The 24,840-nt window shown below is 44.6% G+C and overlaps 1 protein-coding gene across 1 annotated transcript in view; it reads left to right on the top strand.

The window, feature by feature from the left end:
* The window catches only part of HS3ST3B1 (heparan sulfate-glucosamine 3-sulfotransferase 3B1), a 49,346-nt gene extending 45,312 nt beyond the window's left edge, over nucleotides 1-4,034 (top strand). The window contains 1 exon segment of the mRNA XM_033184496.1: nucleotides 2-4,034. Within this exon segment, the coding sequence (XP_033040387.1) occupies nucleotides 2-261 (260 nt within the window). The 3' untranslated portion in view covers nucleotides 262-4,034.
* The last annotated feature ends 20,806 nt before the right edge of the window (nucleotides 4,035-24,840 follow it).

The raw sequence follows: 24,840 nt of genomic DNA, 5'->3' as shown, positions 1-24,840 counted from the left end.
GCCGGCGAGCTGGGCCGCGTGCAGGACTTCCTGGGCCTCAAGCGGATCATCACGGACAAGCACTTCTACTTCAACAAGACCAAGGGCTTCCCCTGCCTGAAGAAGGCGGAGGGCAGCAGCCGGCCCCACTGCCTGGGCAAGACCAAGGGCAGGACCCACCCTGAGATCGACCGCGAGGTGGTGCGCAGGCTGCGCGAGTTCTACCGGCCTTTCAACCTCAAGTTCTACCAGATGACCGGGCACGACTTTGGCTGGGATTGAACAGACCAGGGCTGTATACCTTACCCACGTGGCTTATCTATTGACAGAGATTATATGTATGTAAAATGTACAGAAATCTATTTTATAATAATTTATTTTTAATTCATAAGCAATTAATTCACTAAGCTGCCTAGCCACACTCTAGAGAGTTAGCTTCATAATCTGTTAACATTCCAAAGTGTTTAACTCTAAAATTTTGTTCTCTTCCTCACAATTGATGGTGCTTCCATTTTTTTCTTCTCCCCTACCTGTTATATTTAAAACGAAGAAAAGCACAACTTGAGATTTTTGTTGTTACGGGTATTCAGCCTTCAGTCACCGTCTGAGTTCTCCAGTTGCTGCCTCCTTGTCTTGTCTTGGGTCTCCCATTCCAGCTTCCCTGTCTCTTCCTGCCTGTGTACCTCATAGGGACGCTGAGCTGCCTCAACAGGGCTGTACTCTGAAGGGCAGACTTCATGTAGCAGCCTCCTTGCAGATGTGGTGTTGGGTCCAATGATGTAGCCTGAAAGCCACAGCGCTAGGCTAGGGTTCTGTCCCCACCTCCATTCAGCACATGGAGGAATCTCTCACTCCCTTTACAAGGACATCCATGTCCCTTTTTTTTTTTTCTTTTTGGAGATGGAGTCTTGTTTTTGTTGCCCAGGCTAGAGTGCAATGGCGCAATACCGGCTAACCACAACCTCTGCCTCCTGGTTCAAGCAATTCTCCTGTCTCAGCCTCCCGAGTAGCTGGGGTTATAGGCATGCACCACCACACCTGGCTAAATTGGATTTTTAGTAGAGACGGGGTTTCTCCATGTTGGTCAGGCTGGTCTCGAACTCCCGACCTCAGGTGATCCGCCTGCCTTGGCCTCCCAAAGTGCTGGGATTACAGGCGTGAGCCACTGCACCCCCTATCCACATCCTTTTAAAGTCAGATTGCTAGGGTCCATTGACTTCAGCTTTTGATTTTGAAGGATGGCCCTGTATCCTCCTCTGCCCCATTCCCTGGTTCATTAACCAGTTTGAAGTGTATGCAGATTGTTGCCCCTTTTTTCCCAGGTCACATGTGTGAGATGCTTGGGTGCTGCTTTAGAAATCAAGATGATCTCCTTTAATTTGCATGAAACTACAGCATGCTGCGTTCCCCAGGCAGACAGTTCTGCTTTGACACACCAAAGAATCCCGTAGGCTAGCAGAGCCGCCGGCACAAACCAAGGGCGCTGGGTGTCGAGACTCAGAGGGGTCAGCTGTGTCCCTCGGCATCAGTGTCTACCAAGGTGCTGCTAGGTACAGAGCCAGCCAGTGTTGGGCAGCAGCCTCACAGCCTCAATAGGCAGAAAAGACAAAGGCCTCAAAAGGAGAGGCAGCCTAGCAGAGGAAGGGAGTCTGACACCTCAGCTTAATGTGTCTTTGGAATTCCTAGCTCATCTCAGAATGATCTCTCAGAGTGATAATATGGGCGGTAGCCAGTGGCCAAACAGCAAGAACTAAGAGTGGTCCCTGTAAAAAAAAAAAAAAAAAAAAAAGGTTGGGAAAGCTGGCCCCATGTTGCCTGTAAACCCTTGAGCCTGATGCTCATACAACTGTCCCTTGTTTTAGCCAGGTCTTGACAGAAGGGTTAGCAGCACTGTCACGGATGTGCAGAATGCTCTCCCCATGCCTCTCTGTTGGTTTATAACAGTTGGATAACCAGATAGCAATATAGTGGCTATTGAGTAGGCAATTGAGTGACAGGGGCAGTTGGTTAAACATATAGCAATATCACATAGTGACATGTTTAATTTAACCTCAGTTTTGTAAACTTTTTAAACCAGAATGCTTCTACCATAAAAGAATTGTGATTTCAGTTCTACTTCCATCAAGGAATATGTGGAAAGATATACATATTGTCAAAATGGTTGGGATGGGATAGTTACAAAGGACACTTCTGTATGTTTTATGGGATCACTTGCCTGATAGTGTAAGAAACATTGTATGAAAAGAGGAAAAGATAATTCATTTTTGGAAACTGATCAGAGATGTCACTGGTCTTTAAGTGATGTCTTGAAAATCCAGTTTGTATTTGCCCAAAAGTTTTAGTCTACATCTAGCTAGCTTACACTTAGCAGCCAAACCATCATTGTGTAGGTTCTGTTTTGGAGGACGCTCATGGGGGATCTGCGCATGTCAGGTTTCTCCCTGTTCTCCAATGCTATATCCATTTCATAGCTTTTCACTGTCTCCAGAAAGTAATGTGGGACCTGCACTTAGGGAAATACCCGAATCATAGTGTGGTTCTGCCTTCTTGATGAGTGGGTGTGAAAAACACCTGCAAAAGGGTGCTAATTGGTTGTGTATTTTTTCATTTATTTGAAATCAAACTGAGAACACCTCTTTTCGGTTTACAGCATAACTTGGCTTGAAGTAAAAGGCAGTATCCAAGTCTTTTACCTGGTCTTGCCCTGTCTACTTTCTGACCACTCTGATGGTCTGATGTGGCTGTCGATGTGGAACTACGGAAGAGTTCAGAGAAGAGTATGCAACAAAGCCATAGGAAAACACGCAGGAGCTTTTCCCTCCCCTTCAGGGCCCCGCCGTCTTTCTAAGCTGGACAATGTTTTATTAAATTCTTTATTCCCTGCCTTAAAACTGAAACAGGAAATTTTCTGGTAGAAGGAGGGTCATTTAGTCATGAACACTGAAGTGGGTCAAAATTCTATTCTGGGTCAAATCCTTGAATTCAAACAGATGTCCATAATTAGTACTGATGGAATACAGCAAGTTTTTCTATGTAAGACAAATAAATCAAACATCATGTACATCTCCTCATAAGGGTCTGATGGCTTAAAGTTCCTGACAGATCTGGTGGCAGCATCTGCTGGAGCTTGCACCCTATCATCTGACAGTCATCTTCCTCCTGCAGAAGTTAGGTAACGTAAGCCTTAGATTTCTTCCTGTTCTAGCAATCTGCAAGACCGCCAAGCTTAACTTTTTAGCTGCCAGAAAACAAACACCCTTTTCTATTTCGGCAATTTGTCCTGGCATGTGTTTTGGGCTTCCTCCAATTTACAGGAAAAGCTCTGATATTCATTGGAGTACTTTATTTTTTTTCCCTCAGTTTTGTTTCTTTTCTCATTTAAAAACAAACAAAAAGTTCAACAACAAAAAAAAAAATTGGGAGGTTTTTCTTGTTTCTATCTAGTTCATGCTTTCTTTGCAGTGTTTGAACAGTAGTCTGTTAACTTAGTAGGTGGTACCTGGAAAGGTATTTTAAGTGTAGTGACTGTTTGATAAATACTTAATTGGATGATGGAGGAGGAGAAATTGTTTTCTTCCCAGGATTCTCTTTGGGGGTCATTTTGAGTGACAGATAACATTTTAGACATTTGGAGAAACAGTTTCAGATCCTGCCAGGATATTTTTGTAAAAAAGGAAAATGGAAGGTTCCAATATACTAGAAACAGTACATATCTAAGACGCTGACACAGAAGCTAATGTGACTTTTCTTTTCAGCTTGTCAAGAGGCTGGCCAATAAAACTTAAAAGGTGTGGTTAGATGTTTTTTCACTTTTGTGACATTAATTTATCACTGAGTCTCATTCAACCCAGTAATCTAAAATACTGTGCAAATTCTAGCAGTATGTCTTTGATAACTTGGATGTTAGGATAGCCAATATGTACAAAAATTAAATCAAATATTTTGTCCTATGTATAACACAAATTAATTTTACACAGAGAAATGTTTCTAGGCAAATGAAATTCTGGTAATTCATACTATTTCTTTGTATGAACAAATAAAATATATTTTGCCAACATGTGAGTACCTTTATGTCTTCTTAAGTATTACAGAAAGACAAGGTAGCAATATTTTATTTAATAATCCCATGTGTGTGCATGCGCACTTACACACACACACACACACACACACACACACTCACACAGAGTCATTCTGACAGCAGGCTGATCTTTCAGATTTTATTTTATTTTATTTTATTTTTTGAGACGGAGTCTCGCTCTGTCGCCCGGGCTGGAGTGCAGTGGCCGGATCTCAGCTCACTGCAAGCTCTGCCTCCCGGGTTTACGCCATTCTCCTGCCTCAGCCTCCCGAGTAGCTGGGGCTACAGGCGCCCGCCACCTCGCCCGGCTAGTTTTTTGTATTTTTTAGTAGAGACGGGGTTTCACCGTCTTAGCCAGGATGGTCTCGATCTCCTGACCTCGTGATCCGCCCGTCTCGTCCTCTCAAAGTGCTGGGATTACAGGCTTGAGCCACCGCACCCGGCCTGATCTTTTAGATTTTAAAGGGTGCAATCCAATATACAACTAATCCACAAGCATTTAGGGTGGATTTCTTTTTTTTTAAAAATGACTCTGAAGACAAGATCGGTGAGGGGGGCTCGTGTGTCCCGGTGGAGCTTCCCCGCAGCCCCCAGGAAGTGCTGTGCATTACACAGGATTCCAAGAATACTGAAGCCGCTGCCTTCCCTAGTCTTTCAGTGCCACAGGTTCGTGTGCACGGGCAGCCACACGTCACACGACAGGTGCAATGTGAGCACAGCTCCTATGGCTGGGTGGATTTTGATAATAGGTGCCTTCCCTTCTCACTTTTACAGAGTGTTCTGTTAGGTGGAGATCCTTATCTGCAAGACAGAGACAGAAAGAACTCAGATGAGGCAGCATTTCTGTGTCTTCAATCCGTCTCAAACTACCTTCTGCTGCTTTTGACCTGGCACACCATCTGTACAATTAGTATTTGCTACTTTAACCATTTGATTCACACTCTGATTTTACTTAACTTTAAAAGGAAACATATTTTAAGGAAAAAGCCATGATGTCTTGCCATCAAGAGATCATCATTTTTAAAAGGCACAACGACAGCAAAGCAATGCTGTTAATTTCTAGCCAGATAGTATCACTAAAGCCACACTAGCCTCACCTTAGGCTCACTCGCTGCTCCTGGCAAAGATTCTACTGTTCAAGACTGGCACATAAGTGAGATTTGCATCTTGCCATGAAGAATAAATGGGACTTGGTGAATGAATGACTTACTCAATGTTATTCGTGGTTAGGTCTCTAAAATATGGGTACCCACCTCCCAACCCCAAATCATCTCTGGCAGTTCTCTTGGTTTTCTGACATTTTTGGAAACACTGTGCCTCACACTAAGAAAATGCCTCAGAGAGGCATGGAGCTGAAAATTAGTCTAGCGTTTTGGGAAAGCTGTGGAAAGAAAACCCTGACTTAACTAGAACAGGGTGTAAGTTCGTCAGTCAGAAAACGAGCCTTACTTAAGATCTGGTTTTCAAAAGCTAGCATTCTGTGGAGACTAGTTTCTTCAAAGCTAGAAATTTGCCACTTGGTGACATAGGTGTGTGAAATAGAAGTGTTGACTTGACTTTGCACCCCATCTCATCAATTTTATGCTTTTTCTACAGAAAGGTAATGAAATGGACCTAAAATCTACTTTTTTTTTTTGAGATGGAATTTTGCTCTTGTTAAAAGGCACAATGAAAGCAAATAAATGCTGCTAATTTCTAGTTGTGTTGTATTAACATTGCTGTTAATTTCTAGTTCTTATTGCCCAGGCTGGAGTGCAATGGCACAATTTCGTTCACTGCAACCTCCGCCTCCCAGGTTCAAGCGATTCTCCTGCCTCAACCTCCCGAGTAGCTGGAATTACAGGCATGTGCCACCATGCCTGGCTAATTTTTTGTATTTTTAGTAGAGATGGGGCTTCTCCATGCTGGTCAGGCTGGTCTTGAACTTGTGACCTCAAGTGATCCACCCACCTCAGCCTTCCAAAGTGCTGGGACTACAGGTATGAGCCACTGTGCCCTGCACAAAATCTACTTATTAACCTGATGGCACAATTTAGAGCAGTGGTCATCAAGCTTGGGCAAATATTCGAATGACCTGAAGAAACCTCAAGAGATTCCAAAGCCTGGTTGGACACGGTGGCACACACAAGTAATACCAGCACTTTGGGAGCCAAGGTGGGTGGATGGCTTGAGCTCAGGAGTTCAAGACCAGCCTGGGCAACATGGCAAAACCCTATCTCTACAAAAAATACAAAAACGAGCTGGGTGTGGTGGCACACCTGTGGTCCCAGCTACCTAAGAGGATGAGGCACCCACTTGAGCCCTGGAAGTCAAGGCTGCAGTGAACCGTGATTGTGCCACTGAACTCCAGCCTGGGTGATAGAGGGAGACCCTGTCTCAAAAAAGAAAAAAAAAAAAATTCTGAAGCCTGAACACAATTCAGACCAATAACATTTAGAAACACTAGGGGCTGAGGCCTTAACATGGGTATATTTAAGAAGCTCCCCAAGAGATTCTAATGTATATACAAGGTTAAAAGCCATTAGTCTGGGGTAGTTCTCAAAGTGTGGTCCCTGAACCACAGAGCATCACATAGAAGCTTGGGAGACATGTAAATTCCTGCCCGCCTCAGACCTACTGAATTAGAAACACAGGGTTTAACAAGCACTCTAGGTAATTCTGACTCGCACCCAGTTAGAGCATAGACTGCCTATCTTTGTTAAATTAGACAGCTTGGACTGTTGATGAAAGCTGTTTTCCTCTGTACCATGCATTTCACCAGTAAGGTCAGTTATGAAGCTGGTCTCTCCAGATAACTCTACATCTCCTTTAAGGAAACTCCTGCATAGTTGCTGTGGCGGCATTTCAAATAGTTCCAAGACTGCTGGGCCCTCTTTTATCAGTCAGCTCCCAACTGTCATCTTTAATATATTTCTGGAACCTCCTGAAAATGAAACGATAGACTTGTATATCATAAGGCATTTATTTTAAGAGAGCTAAAAAATCTTTTACATCCCTAGTTTCCCCTCACCTAGATTCAACGTCCAACAATGTATTCCCAATGTTTTGTACATCATTAACCATTATTTCTCCTTCTCCTTCACAACGGAACCCACAGTTGGCTACCTAAAGCACACTGGCTGGTCATTCAAGGTCAAAGATTTAGCCTGGCCATGTGGCCATCATGTTCTCAATTATAACAAGCTCATATAAACCTACAGTTGCTATCATTAGCATCTAGTTTCGTTTTTCTATTCATACTTACTATTATGTGCTAAAGATGATTAAGTAATCAACTTATTGCACAAAGTCAGCTGTAATTACATATCTGTGGTCTCACAGGCAGCCTTCCCCATTTGAGAGTTCGGGAAGTTTTGCTTCTATGCAACAGACTTTTTTTAAACGAACTAAAAGTGGCTCAACGACCTCAATGTACCATGTCTCCTGAGAAAGGTGCATATAAGCAATTGAAATTCCGCCCTCTGGACCTGACTTTATACCTACAAGAAGGTGTTAGAGGCTCCTTTACATGTTCTCTGTTGATCCCCAGCACCTCCCCTTGAATATGTAGAAGCTATTTATAATACCTCACTTGTTAAGAAACCCTGACCTCAAAACATTCAGGCCTTGCATGCTTTCTATTTCCATATATTCGAAAAGAGAAGAGAGGGGCATGAAGCCTCCTTTGGAAGCAGTAAACAACAGGAAGCCTCCAGAGCTTCTAAGGAAGGGAGGCATCTTAGGAGAGGGATGTCCAGAGTAGTGTACTTTGGATATGATATTCTCTGTGAATTGGAACACGAAGAAGCTGAAGTCAAAGGTCAATTCATTCATCCAGGGTTATTTACCAAGTGTCTACTGCTGCTAGGGACACAACCCTACACAAGAAATGCTTCCTGCTTCAAGGAATTTGCACTCCACGGGGAGTGGAAGGACAGGGGAAGATGCAACCACAATGCAGTGTGACAAGGGCCCTGACAAGGTGAGGTGTTGTGGGGTGAGAAGTGGGGGGTGGGGGCTCGTGGTAGAGGGAGGGTCAAGGCTATAAATCTGGTAAGATGTATCCATGTGATGGGATGGGGAGGTAAAGGGACATTATCCCATGCAAAGATCTAGATGTGAAAAAAATACTACCTGTGGGAAACTGCAGGCCATTCAGCAGGGAAGCAGCCTGGAGAGGATGGTGGGAGGGGTGAGGACAGCTCTGGAGGGGATAAACAGAAGATTGTGACTGGGCGCAGTGGCTCTCGCCTGTAATCCCAGCACTTTGGGAGACCAAGGCGGGCGGATCACAAGGTCAGGAGATTGAGACCAGCCTGGCCAACATGGTGAGACGCCATCTCTAGTAAAAATACAAAAGTCACCTGGGCGTGATGGTGGCGCCTGTAATCCCAGCTACTCGGGAGGCTGAGGCAGGAGAATCATTTGAACCAGGGAGTTGGAGGTTGCAGTGAGCCGAGACCTCACCACTGCACTCTAGCCTGGCGACAGAGCGAGACTCCACCTCAAAAAACACAAAAACAAACAAACAAAACCCAGAACATTGTATTGCAGGCAAATTAAGAGCAATCCAGCTGCTTTTGAGCTCCCAACTCCTTTCTCCAGTTGCCCACCTGACATCTCTATTTGGATGTCTCCATAAGCATCTGAAAGATAAACATTCCTAAATCTCCACTAATCTCTCCTTCTGGGAGTGCTCAAGCTAGAAAACTTGGAGTCATTTTTGACATCTTTTTCTCCCACATTCCTTACATCCAATCCATCACTAAGTGCTGTCAAGACAACTTCCAGAAAATTTCCCAAATCCATCCACTTCTTTGTATCTCCCCTGACACTATCGCCCTGTATAAGCTATAGTCTTATATGCTGAGTCACTGCGGCAGCCTTTCCCTGGCTTCCATGATGTCCTCCTCCTCTTCCTCCAACCAAGTTTGCTCACAATAAGGGAGGAGATCACCCCTCATATCATCCTATGCCCTCATATCTTATGCCCAATTTCTGCCTCCAAAGAAAGAAGAAGTAAAAACTAAAAGGCAGAAATGAAATCCACAGGCAGATGGCATCCTGGGCCTGGTAGTTGAAGATCGACCCCTGACCTAATTGGTTATGTTATCTATAGATTACAGACATTGTGTAGAAATGCACTGTGAAAATCCCTATCCTGTTTTGTTCCGATCTAATTACCGGTGCATGCAGCCCCCGGTCACATACCCCCTGCTTGCTCAATCAATCACCACCCTCTCACACGCACCCCCTTAGAGTTGTGAGTCCTTAAAAGGGACAGGAATTGCTCACTCGGGGAGCTCTGCTCTTGAGACAGGAGTCTTGCCAATGCCCCTGGCCGAATAAACCCCTTCCTTCTTTAACTCGGTGTCTCAGGAGTTTTGTCTGCCACTCATCCTGCTACAACAACAGCTGGAGGGATCTTTTAAAACTCAAATTGGACTGTGTACTCCTGCTATCAGCCCTTAAATAACCTCCCATTATGTTTCAGATAAATGTCAACTCCTTAATGTGTCTTGGAAGGCTCGACTCAGGCTCGTTGTTGTATACTTACGCCTCCTTGGTCCCCCTGCTCCAGCCACATCATTTCCTTCAGCTCCTAGAAGGATCCACGTTCCCATGCTGGATGCATTTCTTCCAACGCCTTGCCTGGTTAACTTATACTCTACCGCCCCAACCCTGCCCATGACTTTCTCAGTGAGGACTTCTTTAACTCCCTATAGTAGACTACTACCCCAATGAACCCTGTCTCCTGGCATTCACACCCTTGGGTAACCCTCTCCAACAGTGATCTAGCCACTGGGCTTGTGACAGAAGACAACAGAAACACTCTTGAGCCCATTCCTGGACAAGCTGTTAATTGGCCTGCCCACTTCTGCTTCCTCTCTTCCAATGCTCCCTTTTGGAAGCCTGCTTTTATGCTTTGAGAAGCCCAAACCACATAGAGAGACCACGTATAGGCATTTTGGTCAATAGTCTCAGTTGAGCTTCCAGCTGGCAGCCAGCATCAACTAAGAAGGAAGGAGACCACCCCTCATATCATCTTATGCCCAATTTCTGCCTCCAAAGAAAGAAGAAATAAAAACTAAAAGGCAGAAATGAAATCCACAGGCAGACAGCCCGGCGCCGCACCCTGGGCCTGGTAGTTAAAGATCAACCCCTGACCTAACTGGTTATGTTATCTATAGATTACAGACATTGTATAGAAATGCACTGTGAAAATCCCTATGGTGTTTTGTTCCGATCTAGTTACCGGTGCATGGAGCCCCCAGTCACATACCCCATGCTTGCTCAATCAATCACGACCCTCTCAAACGCACCCCCTTAGAGTTGTGAGTCCTTAAAAGGGACAGGAATTGCTCACTCGGGGAGCTTGGCTCTTGAGACAGGAGACTTGCCGATGCCCCCGGCCAAATAAACCCCTTCCTTCTTTAACTCCGTGTCTGAGGAGTTTTGTCTGCGGCTTGTCCTGCTATACTGCCACCACATTAATCATCCCTCTTGGGTGTCCTAGCCCTGTTGAGCCCCCAGTTGACTGCAGTTCTATCATATGGAACAAAAGAACCACCCAGCTGAGCCCAGGCAACCAACAAAATCAAGAGACATCATAACTGATTTTTCTTTTAAGCCACTAAGTTTTGGGGTGGTTTGAAATTCAAATAATAGATAATTGGAACAATCCCCAGTCAAATTAACTTCTGCTCTTTTTTTTTTCTTTTTTAGCTCAGAAAATCCAATCCCCTTTCTTCAGAGCGATTGTCACATTTGTAGTTATGTATGTATTTGTGTGTTTGCTTATTGTCTTTCTTCGGCACTAGTCTGCAATTTCCATGACAGAAGAGATCATGGCTTCTTATTTGCCAGCAAGGTATTTTCGATAGCACCTAAGAGTTGCTTAATTATCTGTTGGATGAAAGAATAAGGCATTTAGATTATATCCTGAGGGGGAAAGGATAAGAGTTTTAAACAGATGAGTGACAAGGTAGTTTTACATGGAAGAAAAAAAGGGATACTTGGAAAGCTAGCTTTTAATGAGGGCACAATGTGTGTAAGAGAGCTTTTCTTGTGGTTTAGAAACAGTAAGATCGTTGGGGTCTGAAAAGAGAAGACTTTGGGTGTAGTTTGGGTGAGAGAGGATAAGACAGAGAGAGGTTAAAAGTGTACTAGAAATAATGTGAAATGTGACTTCCTTGGGCAGAAAAAAAGTAAATTAAGGGATTCTTATTTTCTTGTGATGAACTCTGGAGATAAGCATTTAGGGAGGCAGCTTCTGGTAGCCCCAGGCATTCCTTGGCTTTTGGCAGCAAAACTCCAGCCTCTGCCTCTGTGGTCACATGGCTGTCTTCCCTCTGTGTCTGTGTCTTTACATAGCATTCTCCTCCCAGGGGCCGTGTCCTAATCCCCCTCTTCTTATAAGGACACCTGTCATATTGGACACCTAATGACCTCATTTTAACTTGATTACCACTGCACAGATCCTATTTCCAAATAAGCTCACATGAAGGGGTGGCCTGCCCCTCCACACCTGTGGGCGTTTCTTGTTAGGTGGAACGAGAGACTTGAGAAAAGAAATGAGACACAGAGACAAAGTATAGAGAAAGAAAAAGTGGGCCCGGGGACCAGTGCTCAGCATACAGAGGACCCACGCCGGCACCGGTCTCTCAGTTCCCTCAGTATTTATTGATCATTATCTTTACCATCTTAGAAATAGGGAAGTGGCAGGATAATAGGATCATCGTAGGGAGAAGGTCGACAGTAAGAGGTATGAATAAAGATCTCTGGGACATGAATAAGTTTAAGGAAAAGTGCTGTGCCTTGATATGCATATGCCAACATCTTCATAAACCTTTTTCGTGCATAAAGAGCAGCATTTCACTAGCAAGTCCCACCTTTCGCCCTGAGGCGGTTTTCTCCTTTCTCAGTAAACAGAACATACAATCGGGTTTTACACCAAGATGTTCCATTGCCCAGGGACAGGCAGGAGACAGATGCTTTTCTCTATCTCAACTGCCAAGAAGCCTTCTTTCCTCTTACACTAGCCCTCCTTAGCACAGACCCTTCACGGGTGTCAGGCTGGGGGACGATCAGGTCTTTCCCTTCCCACGAGGCCATATTTCAGACCATCACATGGGGAGAAACCTTGGACAATACCTAGCTTTCCTAGGCAGAGGTCCCTGCGATCTTTGGCAGTGTACGTGTCCCTGGGTACTTGAGATGAAGAGAATGGTGATGACTTTTCACAAGCATACTGCCTTCAGGCACTTGTTTAATAAAGCACACCCTGCACACCCAAAATCCGTTAAACCTTGAGTCACCACAGCACATGTCTCTTGCAAGGACAAGGTTCGGGGTAGGGTCACAGATTAACAGCATCTCAAATACAGAACAAAATGGAGTCTCTTATGTCTTCTTCCTTCTATATTGACAAGGTTAACAGTCAGATCTTTCTTTTCCCCACACTCACATTCACAGGTACTAGGGTTTAGCACTTCATTGTATCTTTCTGGGGGTTACAATTCAACCCCTAACAGCCTGACACCTAAGTTAAGTTGTTACTGGGAGGTGTTCTCATTCTACTCTGGCATGCAACCCCAAAGTCTTTCTTAATCGCTACAGGCTTTGTGAACCTTGACAGTGGACTATTGGAGACCTTGGCTCTGCTCTTGGGAAATGAAGAGAAGATTTGGGAATTGTGTAAGAGTGGGAAGGGATCCATCACAATGGAACACCAGGAAATGCAAGCCTCAGAAGTAAAAGATAAGCAGGGGCTTCCTGGGGCTTCCTGCGGTTCCGCTCTAGTTATTTTATTTGGTTATGAAAGAAAAGCATGAATTCTGAAGGCTGTGGAATTTAGGAAAAACCCAAGTTACCATCAGATTAGCACTTTTAAAAGATGATGTTGGCCTCTGGGGAAAAGAGATTGGAAGAATTAGGAGTAGAGACAAAGGGGTCCCTTGGAGGCACAGCTGCAGGGACCTGGATGGGCAATGATGGTGGCCAGGACTATGGTAATGTGTTGAAGATGGAGTCTGGGAACCATATAGAGCAAACTGAAGGAATTTAGGAGGAAAGGACGCAGGAAGGAGGACAAACAGACTTTTAGGTTCAACACTTGGGTGAATATTAATGCTAAAGCTTTGATGGGAAACTAACAAGGGGGAACACATTGTTGCAGTAATGTAGACTGCAACATTACTCACTTAAGAATGAGGGCTGGCCTGGCACGGTGACTCATGCCTGTAATCCCAGCACTTTGGGAGGCCGAGGCGGGAGGATCATGAAGTCAGGAGTTCAAGATCAGCCTGGCTAACATAGTAAAACTCCGTCTCTAACAAAAAACAAAAAACAAAAAAAACCAAAAAATTTAGCTGGGTGTGGTGGCACATGCTTGTAGTCCCAGCTACTCAGAGGCTGATGCAGGAGAATCACTTGCACCCAGGAGGCAGAGGCTGCAGTGAGCCGAGACCACACCATTGCACTCCAGTCCGGGTGACAGAGCGAGACTCTATCTCAAAAAAAAAATTAAATTAAAAAAAAATAAAGAATGAGGGCCTAGACAGGGTGGTGGCTGGAAAGGGTTCCGACACGCTGACTAACCCCTGCTTTTCCAGTTGGTTTGCTTTCCTAATGTTCTAACATGGCCACGGTTCGATTGCGTGAGGTTCTTAAGTGTCTGGGAACCCAGAAAATCAGGTTGAACCTTTAGAAGTCAGAGAAAATCTTGGCTGAACTGAGGACTCTGGGGAAAAAGATCATATTATTTTATTAAGCTTAAAAAATAATCATGTATTTAGTTATAAAATTTTACTCTGATATTGTATCAATTTAGCTTTTTTTCCTTAATGATCCATGGACCAGAAAATATATAAACATTGATAATGTGCTAAATAGTTGCAGAACATTCTCACTTTAAGTGTTTATTCTTCAGTGCTTCTTGGGCTCCTACAGATCCTGGCATTTGTACATCAAAGCAGCACATTACATGGGGCGTTGTATTAGGCAGAGTTCTCCAGAAAAATAGAACCTATATATATATGTATACACATACACACACACACATGTTTATTCTAGGGATTGTCTGACATGATTATGGTGGCCATGAAGTCACCATCTACTGCCTGCCAACTGGAGAACCAGGAGAGCTGCTGGTATAATTAAGTCCGAGTCTGAGGCCAGAGAATCCATATCTCCAATGTTTAAGGGCATGAGAAGCTGGATGTCCCAGTTCAAGAAGAGAGAGAAAATTCACCCTTCCTTCACCTTTTGATTCTATTAGGCTGCCAGTGGACTGATTGATGCCCATTCATATTGGTGAGGGCAGATCCTCTTCACTCAGCCTACTGATTTAGGGGATAATCTCTTCCAGAAAGGTGGTCACAGACACACCAGAAATAATGTTGTCCCAGCTACCTGGGCATTCTTTAGCTTGGTCAAATTGACACATAAAATTAATCATTGCGGGTGTCAAGTGGTTTGAATTGGTGATTGGTGACACGGTATAGTGCAGTTCAACTTTAATTTAATCCTCTTTATCATGGTGATTTTTTTTTTTTTTTTTTTTGAGACGGAGTCTCGCTCTGTGGCCCAGGCTGGAGTGCAGTGGCTGGATCTCAGCTCACTGCAAGCTCTGCCTCCTGGGTTTACGCCATTCTCCTGACTCTGCCTCCAGAGTAGCTGGGACTACAGGTGCCCATCTCCTCACCAGGCTAGTTTTTTGTATTTTTTAGCAGAGACGGGGTTTCACCAGGTTAGCCAGGATGGTCTCGATCTCCTGACCTCGTGATCCGCCCGTCTCGGCCTCCCAAAGTACTGGGATTACAGGCTTGAGCGACCACATCCGGCAATCATGGTGATTTTTTTTTTTTCTTTTTCTTTTTTTTTTTTTTTTGAGCCGGAGTCTCGCTCTGTTGCCCAGGCTGGAGTGCAGTGGCGCGATCTCGGCTCACTGCAAGCTCCACCTCCCGGGTTTACGCCATTCTCCTGCCTCAGCCTCCCGTGTAGCTGGGACTACAGGTGCCCACCACCTCGCCACCTCGCCCGGCTAGTTTTTTGTATTTTTTAGTAGAGACGGGGTTTCACCGTGTAGGCCAGGATGGTCTCGATCTCCTGACCTCGTGATCCACCTGTCTCGGCCTCCCAAAGTGCTGGGATTACAGGCTTGAGCCACCGCGCCCGGCCATCATCATGGTGATTTTAAGGCATCTAGTTGGTACTTATTCAATCTGTCAAGCTCTTTCAATAAGATGGACTATCTTTTGTATCTGTGTGTATGTATGAGTAATGAGCTCTCTTTGAGGCCTGCAAGTGCCATTTTAAAGATCCGAATGTGGATGTCCGTATGAGTCTGTCTTCCGCCCAAATGACCCTTCACTTATGTCATGTTGGGGTCTGAAAATTGGTTCTGTGGGAAAATAGGAGAAAGGGAATCCAGTAAGAATGGGATCTATGCACAGTCTAAGAAGAGGGGACTCTTGTTGCTTCAGTTCCCCCAACCTGAGATTCTTATACCTTCTACCCACAGGCTCAGTCCATTCCACTCCAGATTTGAAGCTCTGCACCATCATTTGCTAGTTCCGTTGCCTTGGGAAAATTGGCGAAACTCTCTGAACCCAAGATTCCTTAACAATAGCTTGGAGTCCATAATACAGGCCTAACAAGTATAAAAAGATTAAAAGAGATTTCATCTGCAAAACACTTCTCATACCATCTGGCACATAGGCAATATTTGATAAACATTGCTTTCCTTCATTCACTCCTCTTGAGTTAATTTTGGTCAGGGTGGAATGAATATTAAAAGCATAGGGTTCATTTTTCGTAGTACCTAAAAACAGTCCCATTTTTATAAACCTGGTGTTTGATGGTGCAGGGTGAGTCCTTCAAATCCCAGTAGCCTCAAAGCTGTGGAAGTCTCTTCTGCCCTTGTGCCATTGGCTCAGATCATCTGAATGAGATTCTGCCTCAGTTTACCTGCTTTAGGATTTCCTGTTTCCTCTGGAATTAGAGACTTCCTGGACTTCAATCTGTTTGGGTCCCTAAGGCCCTGGGCAGCTCTTATACCCACTCTGATCTCTGTTCCTCTGCAGACACGGGTTTGAGCCCAGCTCTGAACAGCCATTTGGTACTTTGCGATCTTCATCCTGCTGCTGGTCAGCTTTGTGCATTCTGAGCCATCTCTTCTCCATGCAGAGCCCTTCTTGGGGATTAAACCGCCGTGACTGTTGGTGAGGCGCTGCCCCACAGCGGCACCAGGAGGCCAGCTCTCGGCCAGGTGGGTTTCCCCAGCCTATGCACCCTCAGCATCTCTCACTTCTACACTCCTCTCCCACCACTGAGAGGATGGTGGGGATGTTGTGGGCAGGAAGGTCACACAGTCACCCAGGTGTGAAGACACGACGCACAGTGGGACTCAATCTGTGCCTATGAAAGAGGAAGCATAGTTGTTAAATCTGAGGTCACAGAGGAAGAACTAGGAGCCAGTGACTAATATGAGGCAGTCTTATTATCTCTCCCAAGCAAGGACTCTGCTTTACCCCGCAAAAGGAAACACATCCAGTTAGCTCCTCCCCTCCCCCCCCGGCCTCCCTTGCATGCAATTTTGTTTCCTTCACCAGCCTCTGGCTGAAGCCTCGACCCTTTCTCCTTTTTCTCCATGTCCCTCCCTCCTTTTGCAGCCCAGGTCAAATTCTGTTTCCTTTTCAAATTCATTTTTGGAGACTGAAGTCCACATGTTGTCATCTCCTTGTTTTGAACATGGATTGCCTATTTTCCCTAGCATACACGCTTTAGCATTTTGCAATTGTTACTTACAGATCTCCAGAGAAACAGAGCCTGTAGGATGTATATAGATACACAGAAAGAGATTTATTATGAGGGATTGGCTCATGTGAATCGTGTGAATATGCAGGCTGAGAAGCCCCACGGTCTATCCGCTGTAAGCTGGAGACCTGGGAAAGCCAGTGGTGTGGTTCCAGTCCAAACCTGAAGACCTGAGAGCCAGGGGAGCCAGTAGTGTAGGTCTGAGTCTGAGTCCCAAAGCCCGAGAACTAGGAAGATTGACATCTGAGGGCAGGAGAAGATGGATGCCCCAGCTCAAACACAGAGCAAATTCGCCCTTCCTCTGCCTTTTTGTTCTATTTCATCCTCAATGGATTGGATGATGCTCACCCATATTGGTGAGGGTGAATCTTCCTTTTTTTTGAGATGGAGTTTCGCTCTTGAGGCTGGAGTGCTCACCACAACCTCTGCCTTCCGGGTTCGGTGTTAAAGCAGGGTTCTCCTGCCTCAGCCTCTGGAGTAGCTGGGATTGCAGGCATACGCCACCATGCCCAGCTAATGTTGTATTTTTAGTAGAGATGGGGTTTCTCCATGTTGGTCAGGCTGGTCTCGAACTCCCAGCCTCAGGTGATCCACCTGCCTCGGCCTCCCAAAGTGCTGGGATTACAAGCGTGAACCACTGAATCTGACCATAGTGAGAGTGCATCTTCTTTACACAATTGGTGGATTCAAATGCCAATCTCTTCCAGAAACAGGCTCACAGACACACCCGGAAATAATGTTCACCAGCTATCTGGGCATCCCTTAGCCTGGTCAGGTTGACACATAATATCAAACATTACAGTGATGCAGTACGATTGCCTGTTCTCCAGTCCTATCCATTAGTCTATTCTCTCAGACATTTTCATCCGCTGAGGGATCTCACAGGCTTCCTTGCGTCTCTGCCTGCCAAGATTCACTTCCTATCACCTTGTTCTCCCTGTCTCCAATCCTACCTTGTCACAGAGTGCGAGTTGTCACAGAGAGCGAGTTGGGATATTTCTAATCTGCTGTCAAAAATATTCTTCGCACAGTTGAGAAGGCAGGAGTCAAAGCAGTGACTAAGCGTCCAGCCAGATTCTTACTCCGAGCAACACATTGGCTCCCACAGCCCCACCCACAGGTGTGTTCAGTTTGTCTCACCAGGGTAAGAATTCTTATCAGCATATTACGCTTAGACTGAAGTCTCAGAGAGGTAACTATCTAAAGTAGTTATTCAGCTTCCAGGGAGCTGAACCAGGGCTTAGGCTCCAGACTCGCTCTGAAGCCTACCTTTTTTTCCAGTACAATATTCTGCCTCAACTGGTAAAACAAATATGGACAAGAAGAAGAGTGGAACCCTGGAGCCAAGTGTCTTCTCCTGAAGCTGCTTTATTCTTCATGGGCAGCTCACCCCCATCCTGTTTCGCTATTTCCAAGTTTATTCAAACTGCAGCCCATGGGCCGTATGTGGCCCAGGACAGCTTTGAATGCAGCTCAACACAAATTGGTAAACTTTCTTGAAACATTATGATTTTTTTTTGGCAGGTTTTTTTTTTGTTTTTTTGTTTTTTTTTTAGCTCATCAGCTATTGGTATTGTTAGTGTATTTTATGTGTGGCCCAAGACAATTCTTCCTCCGGTGTGGCCCAGGGAAGCCAAAAGATTGGACACCCCTGCTCCCCTCCCCTCCCCTCCTCTCCCCTCTCCTTTTCTCCCCTCCTCTTCCCTCCCCTCTGTCTTCTGTCTTCTCTTCTCCCCTCCCCTTCCCTCCCCTCCTTTTTTTTTTTTTTTTTTTTTTTGAGGCGGAGTCTTGCTCTGTCGCCCAGGCTGGAGTGCAGTGGCGGGATCTCAGCTCACTGCAAGCTCCGCCTCCCGGGTTCCCGCCATTCTCCTGCCTCAGCCTCCCGAGTAGCTGGGACTACAGGCGCCCGCCCGGCTAGTTTTTTTTTGTATTTTTAGTAGAGACGGGGTTTCACTGTGTTCGCCAGGATGGTCTCGATCTCCTGACCTTGTGATCCGCCCGTCTCGGCCTCCCAAAGTGCTGGGATTACAGGCTTGAGCCACCGCGCCCGGCCGCCTCCCCTCCTTTTACCTCCCCTCCTCATCCCTCCTCTCCCCTCCCCTTTTCTCCCCTCCTCTTCCCTCCCCTCCTGTCTTCTGTCTTCTCTTCTCCCATCTTCTCTCCATTCCTCTCTCCCATGGCCTTGTGGGCTGGGCTGTTACTTGGGAGTTATACTGCAGATTATGACATCTATTCAAACTCTTCGTGCAACATTAACATCTTTTTAATTTTTATTTATTTATTTATTTTTGCCTGCTGTTCTGTGAATGGGCTGGACTGTGTTGTTTTAGAGAATAGAAATATTTTAAGTCTCTGAAAAAAAGGAAATTCTGACCTGAAGAGTTTGTAAAATCCAGTTCCTCATCTTCTTGACCATTGCCAGTCCCAAAGTTGGTGGAATAACATTTCAAAATGTCATCCAGAAATTGGCCTGGATACGCAGTGACTGATGATGGGCCTGACAGCTCTGGCACTTAGCTTGAAATTTATGAATCCAAAGCTGTAAAACTTTACCCAAGAAAGTTTTCTCAAGTACTGCTATTTCCACCTAATTAAGGACTGTCACACAATTATGATTTATTTACAGCTATCATTCATATGTAGAGTAGAATTATCTAAGTTTTAAAAAAATTTTCTAATGATTTTTATGCATTAACTCAATCAAGGGGCTTTCTAAAAAGCATATCTTTCCTCTTCTGGATAAAAATAATTAATGCCTACTTGTTATAGGAAATTTAGAAATTATAGAGAAATATGCTGACAATATAAAAATCACTGGAATCCTACCACCTGGAAATAATCACGGTGAACACTTTTAGGATAATATTTTAAACTTTTTTTCTGTGTAGAATTGCATGTGCATTTATATGTGTATATGATGAAACTGGATAAGAAGATATAGTTTGTGTCTTGCTTTATTTATTTAACATTACAGTGTAAATTATTACCCTTTACCAATAAATATTTGCAGGAAACATATTTTTAAATTTTATTTTCCTTCAACTCATTTCACTGCCAAGAAAACAGAATTTTTAATGACTTCAAGCTAGTTCATCTTATGGATTTATCATAATTTGTTTGGCCCTTTCCCTATTATTTGAATTCTGGACGTTTCTAATTTTTTACTACTTTAAATCACGTTTAAATGAAAATTTATACATACTTTTCTATTTTGGAAACTTTTTAAAGTCTAGATGTAAATAGAATCAGTAGAATGGATATAGGCTCAAAGGCTGTGATCTTTTCTTTTTGTTTTTTGTTTTCTGAGGCGGAGTTTCACTCCTGTTGCCTAGGCTGGAGTGTGGTGGCGTGACCGTGGCTCACTGCAACCTCCGCCTCCTGGGTTTCAAGTGATTCTCCTGTCTCAGCCTCCTGAGTAGCCGGTGTTACAGAGCGCACGCCACCACCCCTGGCTAATTTTTTGTATTTTTAGTAGAGATGGGGTTTCACCATTTTGGCCAGGCTGACCTCGAACTCCTGACTTTAGGTGATCCATCCACCTCGAACTCCCAAAGTGCTGGGATTACAGGCATGAGACACCACGCCTGGCCTGGCTGTGATCTTTATGAAGACTTCAAGTCACTGGTTTCTCTCTTCGCAAGCAATAGTTAAAGGAGAAAAGTGGTTCTTCTCTAGTAGTGAGTGAAAAAAGTAAGATGATACAAAATTAAATTTTTATTGTTATCTCAATGATTTAAAACACATAAAAATATTGGAATGATATATTCTAGTGATTGCCTCTGAGGAACAGATTATCTTTCACTTTGCTAGACATTTAGATGTTTAAACACTAAGGATTCTTTTTTTTTTTTTTTTTTTTTTTTTTTTTTTTTTTTTGAGACGGAGTCTCGCTCTGTAGCCCAGGCTGGAGTGCAGTGGCGCGATCTTGGCTCACTGCAAGCTCCGCCTCCCGGTTCCCGCCATTCTCCTGCCTCAGCCTCCCGAGTAGCTGGGACTACAGGCGCCCGCCATCTCGCCCGCTAGTTTTTTTTTTTGTATTTTTTAGTAGAGACGGGGTTTCACCGTGTAGACCAGGATGGTCTCGATCTCCTGACCTCGTGATCCACCCGTCTCGGCCTCCCAAAGTGCTGGGATTACAGGCTTGAGCCACCGCGCCCGGCCAACACTAAGGATTCTTATGTATAAGCATATCCATTGTGAAACCCTCTCTCTACTAAAACTACAAAAATAACCTGGGTGTGGTGACAAGCACCTGTAGTCCCAGCTACTCTGGAGGCTGAGGCAGGAGAATCACTTGAACCCGGGAGGCAGAGGTTGCAGTGAGCTGAGACTGAGCTATTGCACGTCAGCCTGGGTGACGACAGAGCGAGATTTTGTCTCCAGAAAACAAAACAAAACAAAACAAAAATCTTCGGGAAATGAACGATCTACCCTATGTTATGCTCTATGCTGTGTCCTATCTGAATGGAATCATAAAACTTCAAAGTACTCTCTGGGAAGAAAAATGGTTCCAGCATCAAACTTGTTTAGAAAACACTGAACTTAGTAGAGTTAAACAAGTCTGCTAATATGTGTACAATTGCCACCATATAGCCACAGCAATATTTTTGAAATAGAAATAGGATCATGTCACTCTTTGACTTCAATGCATTCCCATTGCACTTAGAGTCAAATCTGAACCCTGTGTGGTGACTTTCACCACCCTATGTGTTAGATCCCTCAGCCTCTTCAGCCTCATTTTGCAAGCCTCCCCTTTGCTCCTAATCTCTTGATAGATATGTCTTCTTGATTCTTGAGCAGGTTAAGTCCTTTTCTGTCTCCAGGATTTTGTTTCTCCTTTGTGTTCTGCCTGGAGCAATACATTCTTATTCTTTAGGTCTCCAAGAGGCCCTTCCTGACCACTCCATCCGAAGTAGACCCCTCACGACCTGGTTTATTTTCCTCCAACGAACTCACAATTCAAATGGAAAGTTGCCGAGTGCATTGGAAAGGGTAGACATTTTGGCTTGTGTTGCTTATAACAGAATACCTGAAACTGGATATTTTATAAAGAAAAGAATTTATTTCTCATAGTTATGGAGACTGAGACATCCAAGATCGAGGGCTGCATCAGGTGAGGGTTTTCTTGCTGGTGGGGACTCTGCAGAGTTCTGAGGAGGTGCAGGGCATCACACAGCCACTGGGCTAAGCATGCCAGCTCAGGTCTCTCTTCCTCTTCTTGTAAAGTCTCACTCCCATGATAACCCATCAATCCATTAGCCTATTAATCCATCAATCCGTGAATGAATTAATCTATTTATGGGAGTAGAGTCCTTATGACCCACTCATCTCTTAAAGGCTCCACCTCTCAATATTGTTACATTGGGAATTAAATTTCAACATGAGTTTTGGAGCAGATAAATATTCAAACCATAGTAGCTTATTTTCCAGATTTGCTTCAAATCTCTACTGTCAAAGACAATTGGTCTTCATTTGTCAAGCCAATAATCCCTTTGTGTTTTCAGTTATAACTTAATGCATTCTAAAATTAACTGTGTTTGGAATATTCATGATGTCATTATGAATATCTACAATAAGAGAAGACAATTGCATCAAACCAACTAGCTATGTGATCTCTATTGCATCAAATGGCTCATTCACTAATTCCCCATCCCCCACAGCCCCTGTGAATTCACTAAATGAAACCACAGTATTGATTGGTGGAATTTCTTTGGAATTTAATAAGAACATTAGATTTTTTCCTCAACTGGGGAGTTTGAATGGGCTGAGCTGGAGCACTGTGCAGCCACAACCCAAGTGCTGCCCTTTCATAAGTCAGACCTGTAACATTACCTTCATTTGAAAGTCCTTGAATGTGCTTTCATCAGCTCTATAAGTAAACTTTAGCCCATCAATCAACTAGTTGGTGCCAACCATATGGGAATCTCCGGGGGATTATATAGTGGCACATGCTCCTGGTCATCCACTCAGTTATTTGTGTACTCCTTGGAGGAATAGGTCAAGAGGACAGGATGTTAGAACTTGAAAAGCCCTTGGAGATCCCAGAGCCTCCCTCCCCCTCAACTTTGCAGATGGAAGAACCGAGGTCCAGAGATGTGTGAAGAAGGGCGGTGGAGAGGACATGAAGTCAGAGCTGCTGAAACACAGGTCTCTTGATTCTTTGTCTAGAGACCCTTTGTATTAGTCCTTTTTCATACTGCTATGAAGAATTGCCAGAGACTGAGAAATTTACAAAGGACAAAGGTTTAATTGATTCACAGTTCAGCGTGGCTGGGGAGGCCTCAGGAAACTTACAATCATGGTGGAAGGTGAGGGGGAAGCAATGCACCTTCTTCACAAAGCAGCAGGGAGGAGAATTGCCAAGTGAAGGGGGAAGAGCCCCATATAAAACCATCAGATCTTGTGGGAATTCACTCATTATCACAAAAACAGCACGGGAAATCACCCCCACGATTCAATTACCTCCACTTGGTCCTTCCCTTGACACATGGGGATTACAGTGTTCACAATTCAAGATGAGATTTGGGTGGGGACACAAAGCCTAACCATGTCACCCTTCCACTACAATGCAGTCATACTACCAGAAATTAATGCTCTGTACAACAGTGAGGGCAAGACCACAGTGCATACATAATCAACAGTCAAGCAAGAGGCCCAGAGGATGAGGGTCAAGCAGTGGAGCAGTCAGCGTTCTACCATGACTAGGAGCAGGCAGGTGGCTTGGCGAGGTCAGGAAGGCTATGCTTGCAAAGTGGAATTGAATCCAGAGGAGAAACAAGAAACCAGGGCATAACTGGTGGGGGGATTTCAGGGAGGGTCTCAAAGAACCAAGGAAAAATGTGAATGCATTCCTGATGCTCAGGGATCCATCATTGCTTTCTGTAGGCCCTGGACCTGCATTCTGTCCCACAAACCTTGAATAGCTTCTTCTTCTTCTTTTTTTTTTTTTTTCTGAGACAGTGTCTCACTTTGACACCCAGGCTGGTGTGCAGTGGTATGATCATAGCTCACTGCAGCCGCAACCTCCTGGGCTCAAGCAGTCCTCTCACCTCAGCCCCTGAGTAGCTGGGACTACAGGTGTGAGCCACCATGTCCAGCTATTTATTTTTATTTTTATTTTTTTGTTGATACGGGGTCTCACTATGTTGCCCAGGCTGGTCTGAACTCCTGGGCTTAAGCTATCCTTCTACCTCAGCCTCCCAAAGTGCTGGGATTCCAGGCCTGAGCCCCTGCCCCTGGGCTTTTTCCTTTGTAAAGCAGGTAAACATTCCCTCCATGCATATGCCATGTTCTGTTTATTCGTTCATTCATTGATGGACATCTGCAGTGCTTCTGCCTTTGGCTACTGTGCATATTGCTGCTATGAACATGGGCACGTCATTATCTGGGTCCTTGCTTTCAATTCTTTTGGGTGTGCACTCTTAAACATTCTTTTGTACGGGTTCGCACTGTAAATTCTCCCCCTAAGGAGAAACTCACAGTCATACTGACCTCTCTCAATTCACAAAGTAAAGGCAGAAGTGCCTCACACTGATTGGGGTGAGCAACTCTCCAGGGTTTACATGGGGTTAACAGTTTTACTCCTCCCTTAGAAGTGCAGGAGGCCAGAGGACCTTTTCCCCTGATGACCGTCAAGAGTGCACGTTACTACAAGCTACAGGGCAGTAATGGGAACTCTGGGCTGAATGTTATGGTTGCCCTCTGCCACTTCCCTCCTAAATGGTTGTAAAAATGGGGGAGTGTGTGGGTGAGGGATGATTGTTACCTTAATTATTTTAAAGTCTTGAGAAATTAATCAGTGTCCTGATGATTGTTTACACTGAGCCATAACAAGGACTGACGGCAGCACAGCGAGCTCGTCCAGCTGTTCCCAGATGTTGAAAGGAGCCATCAGGAAAATCGAGGAGGCTCATGAACAGTGAAGCTGAGAATATTCTCCTAATGATGTGTAACTAGTAAAAAATGAACTATTTGGTTTCTACCCT

Source organism: Trachypithecus francoisi, unplaced genomic scaffold (genome assembly GCF_009764315.1).
Source record: "Trachypithecus francoisi isolate TF-2019V2 unplaced genomic scaffold, Tfra_2.0 Lachesis_group20, whole genome shotgun sequence".
Taxonomy (NCBI): Eukaryota; Metazoa; Chordata; class Mammalia; order Primates; family Cercopithecidae; genus Trachypithecus; species Trachypithecus francoisi.
Note: the sequence above shows the minus strand (reverse complement) of the source record. Positions and strands in the feature narration are given on the sequence as shown.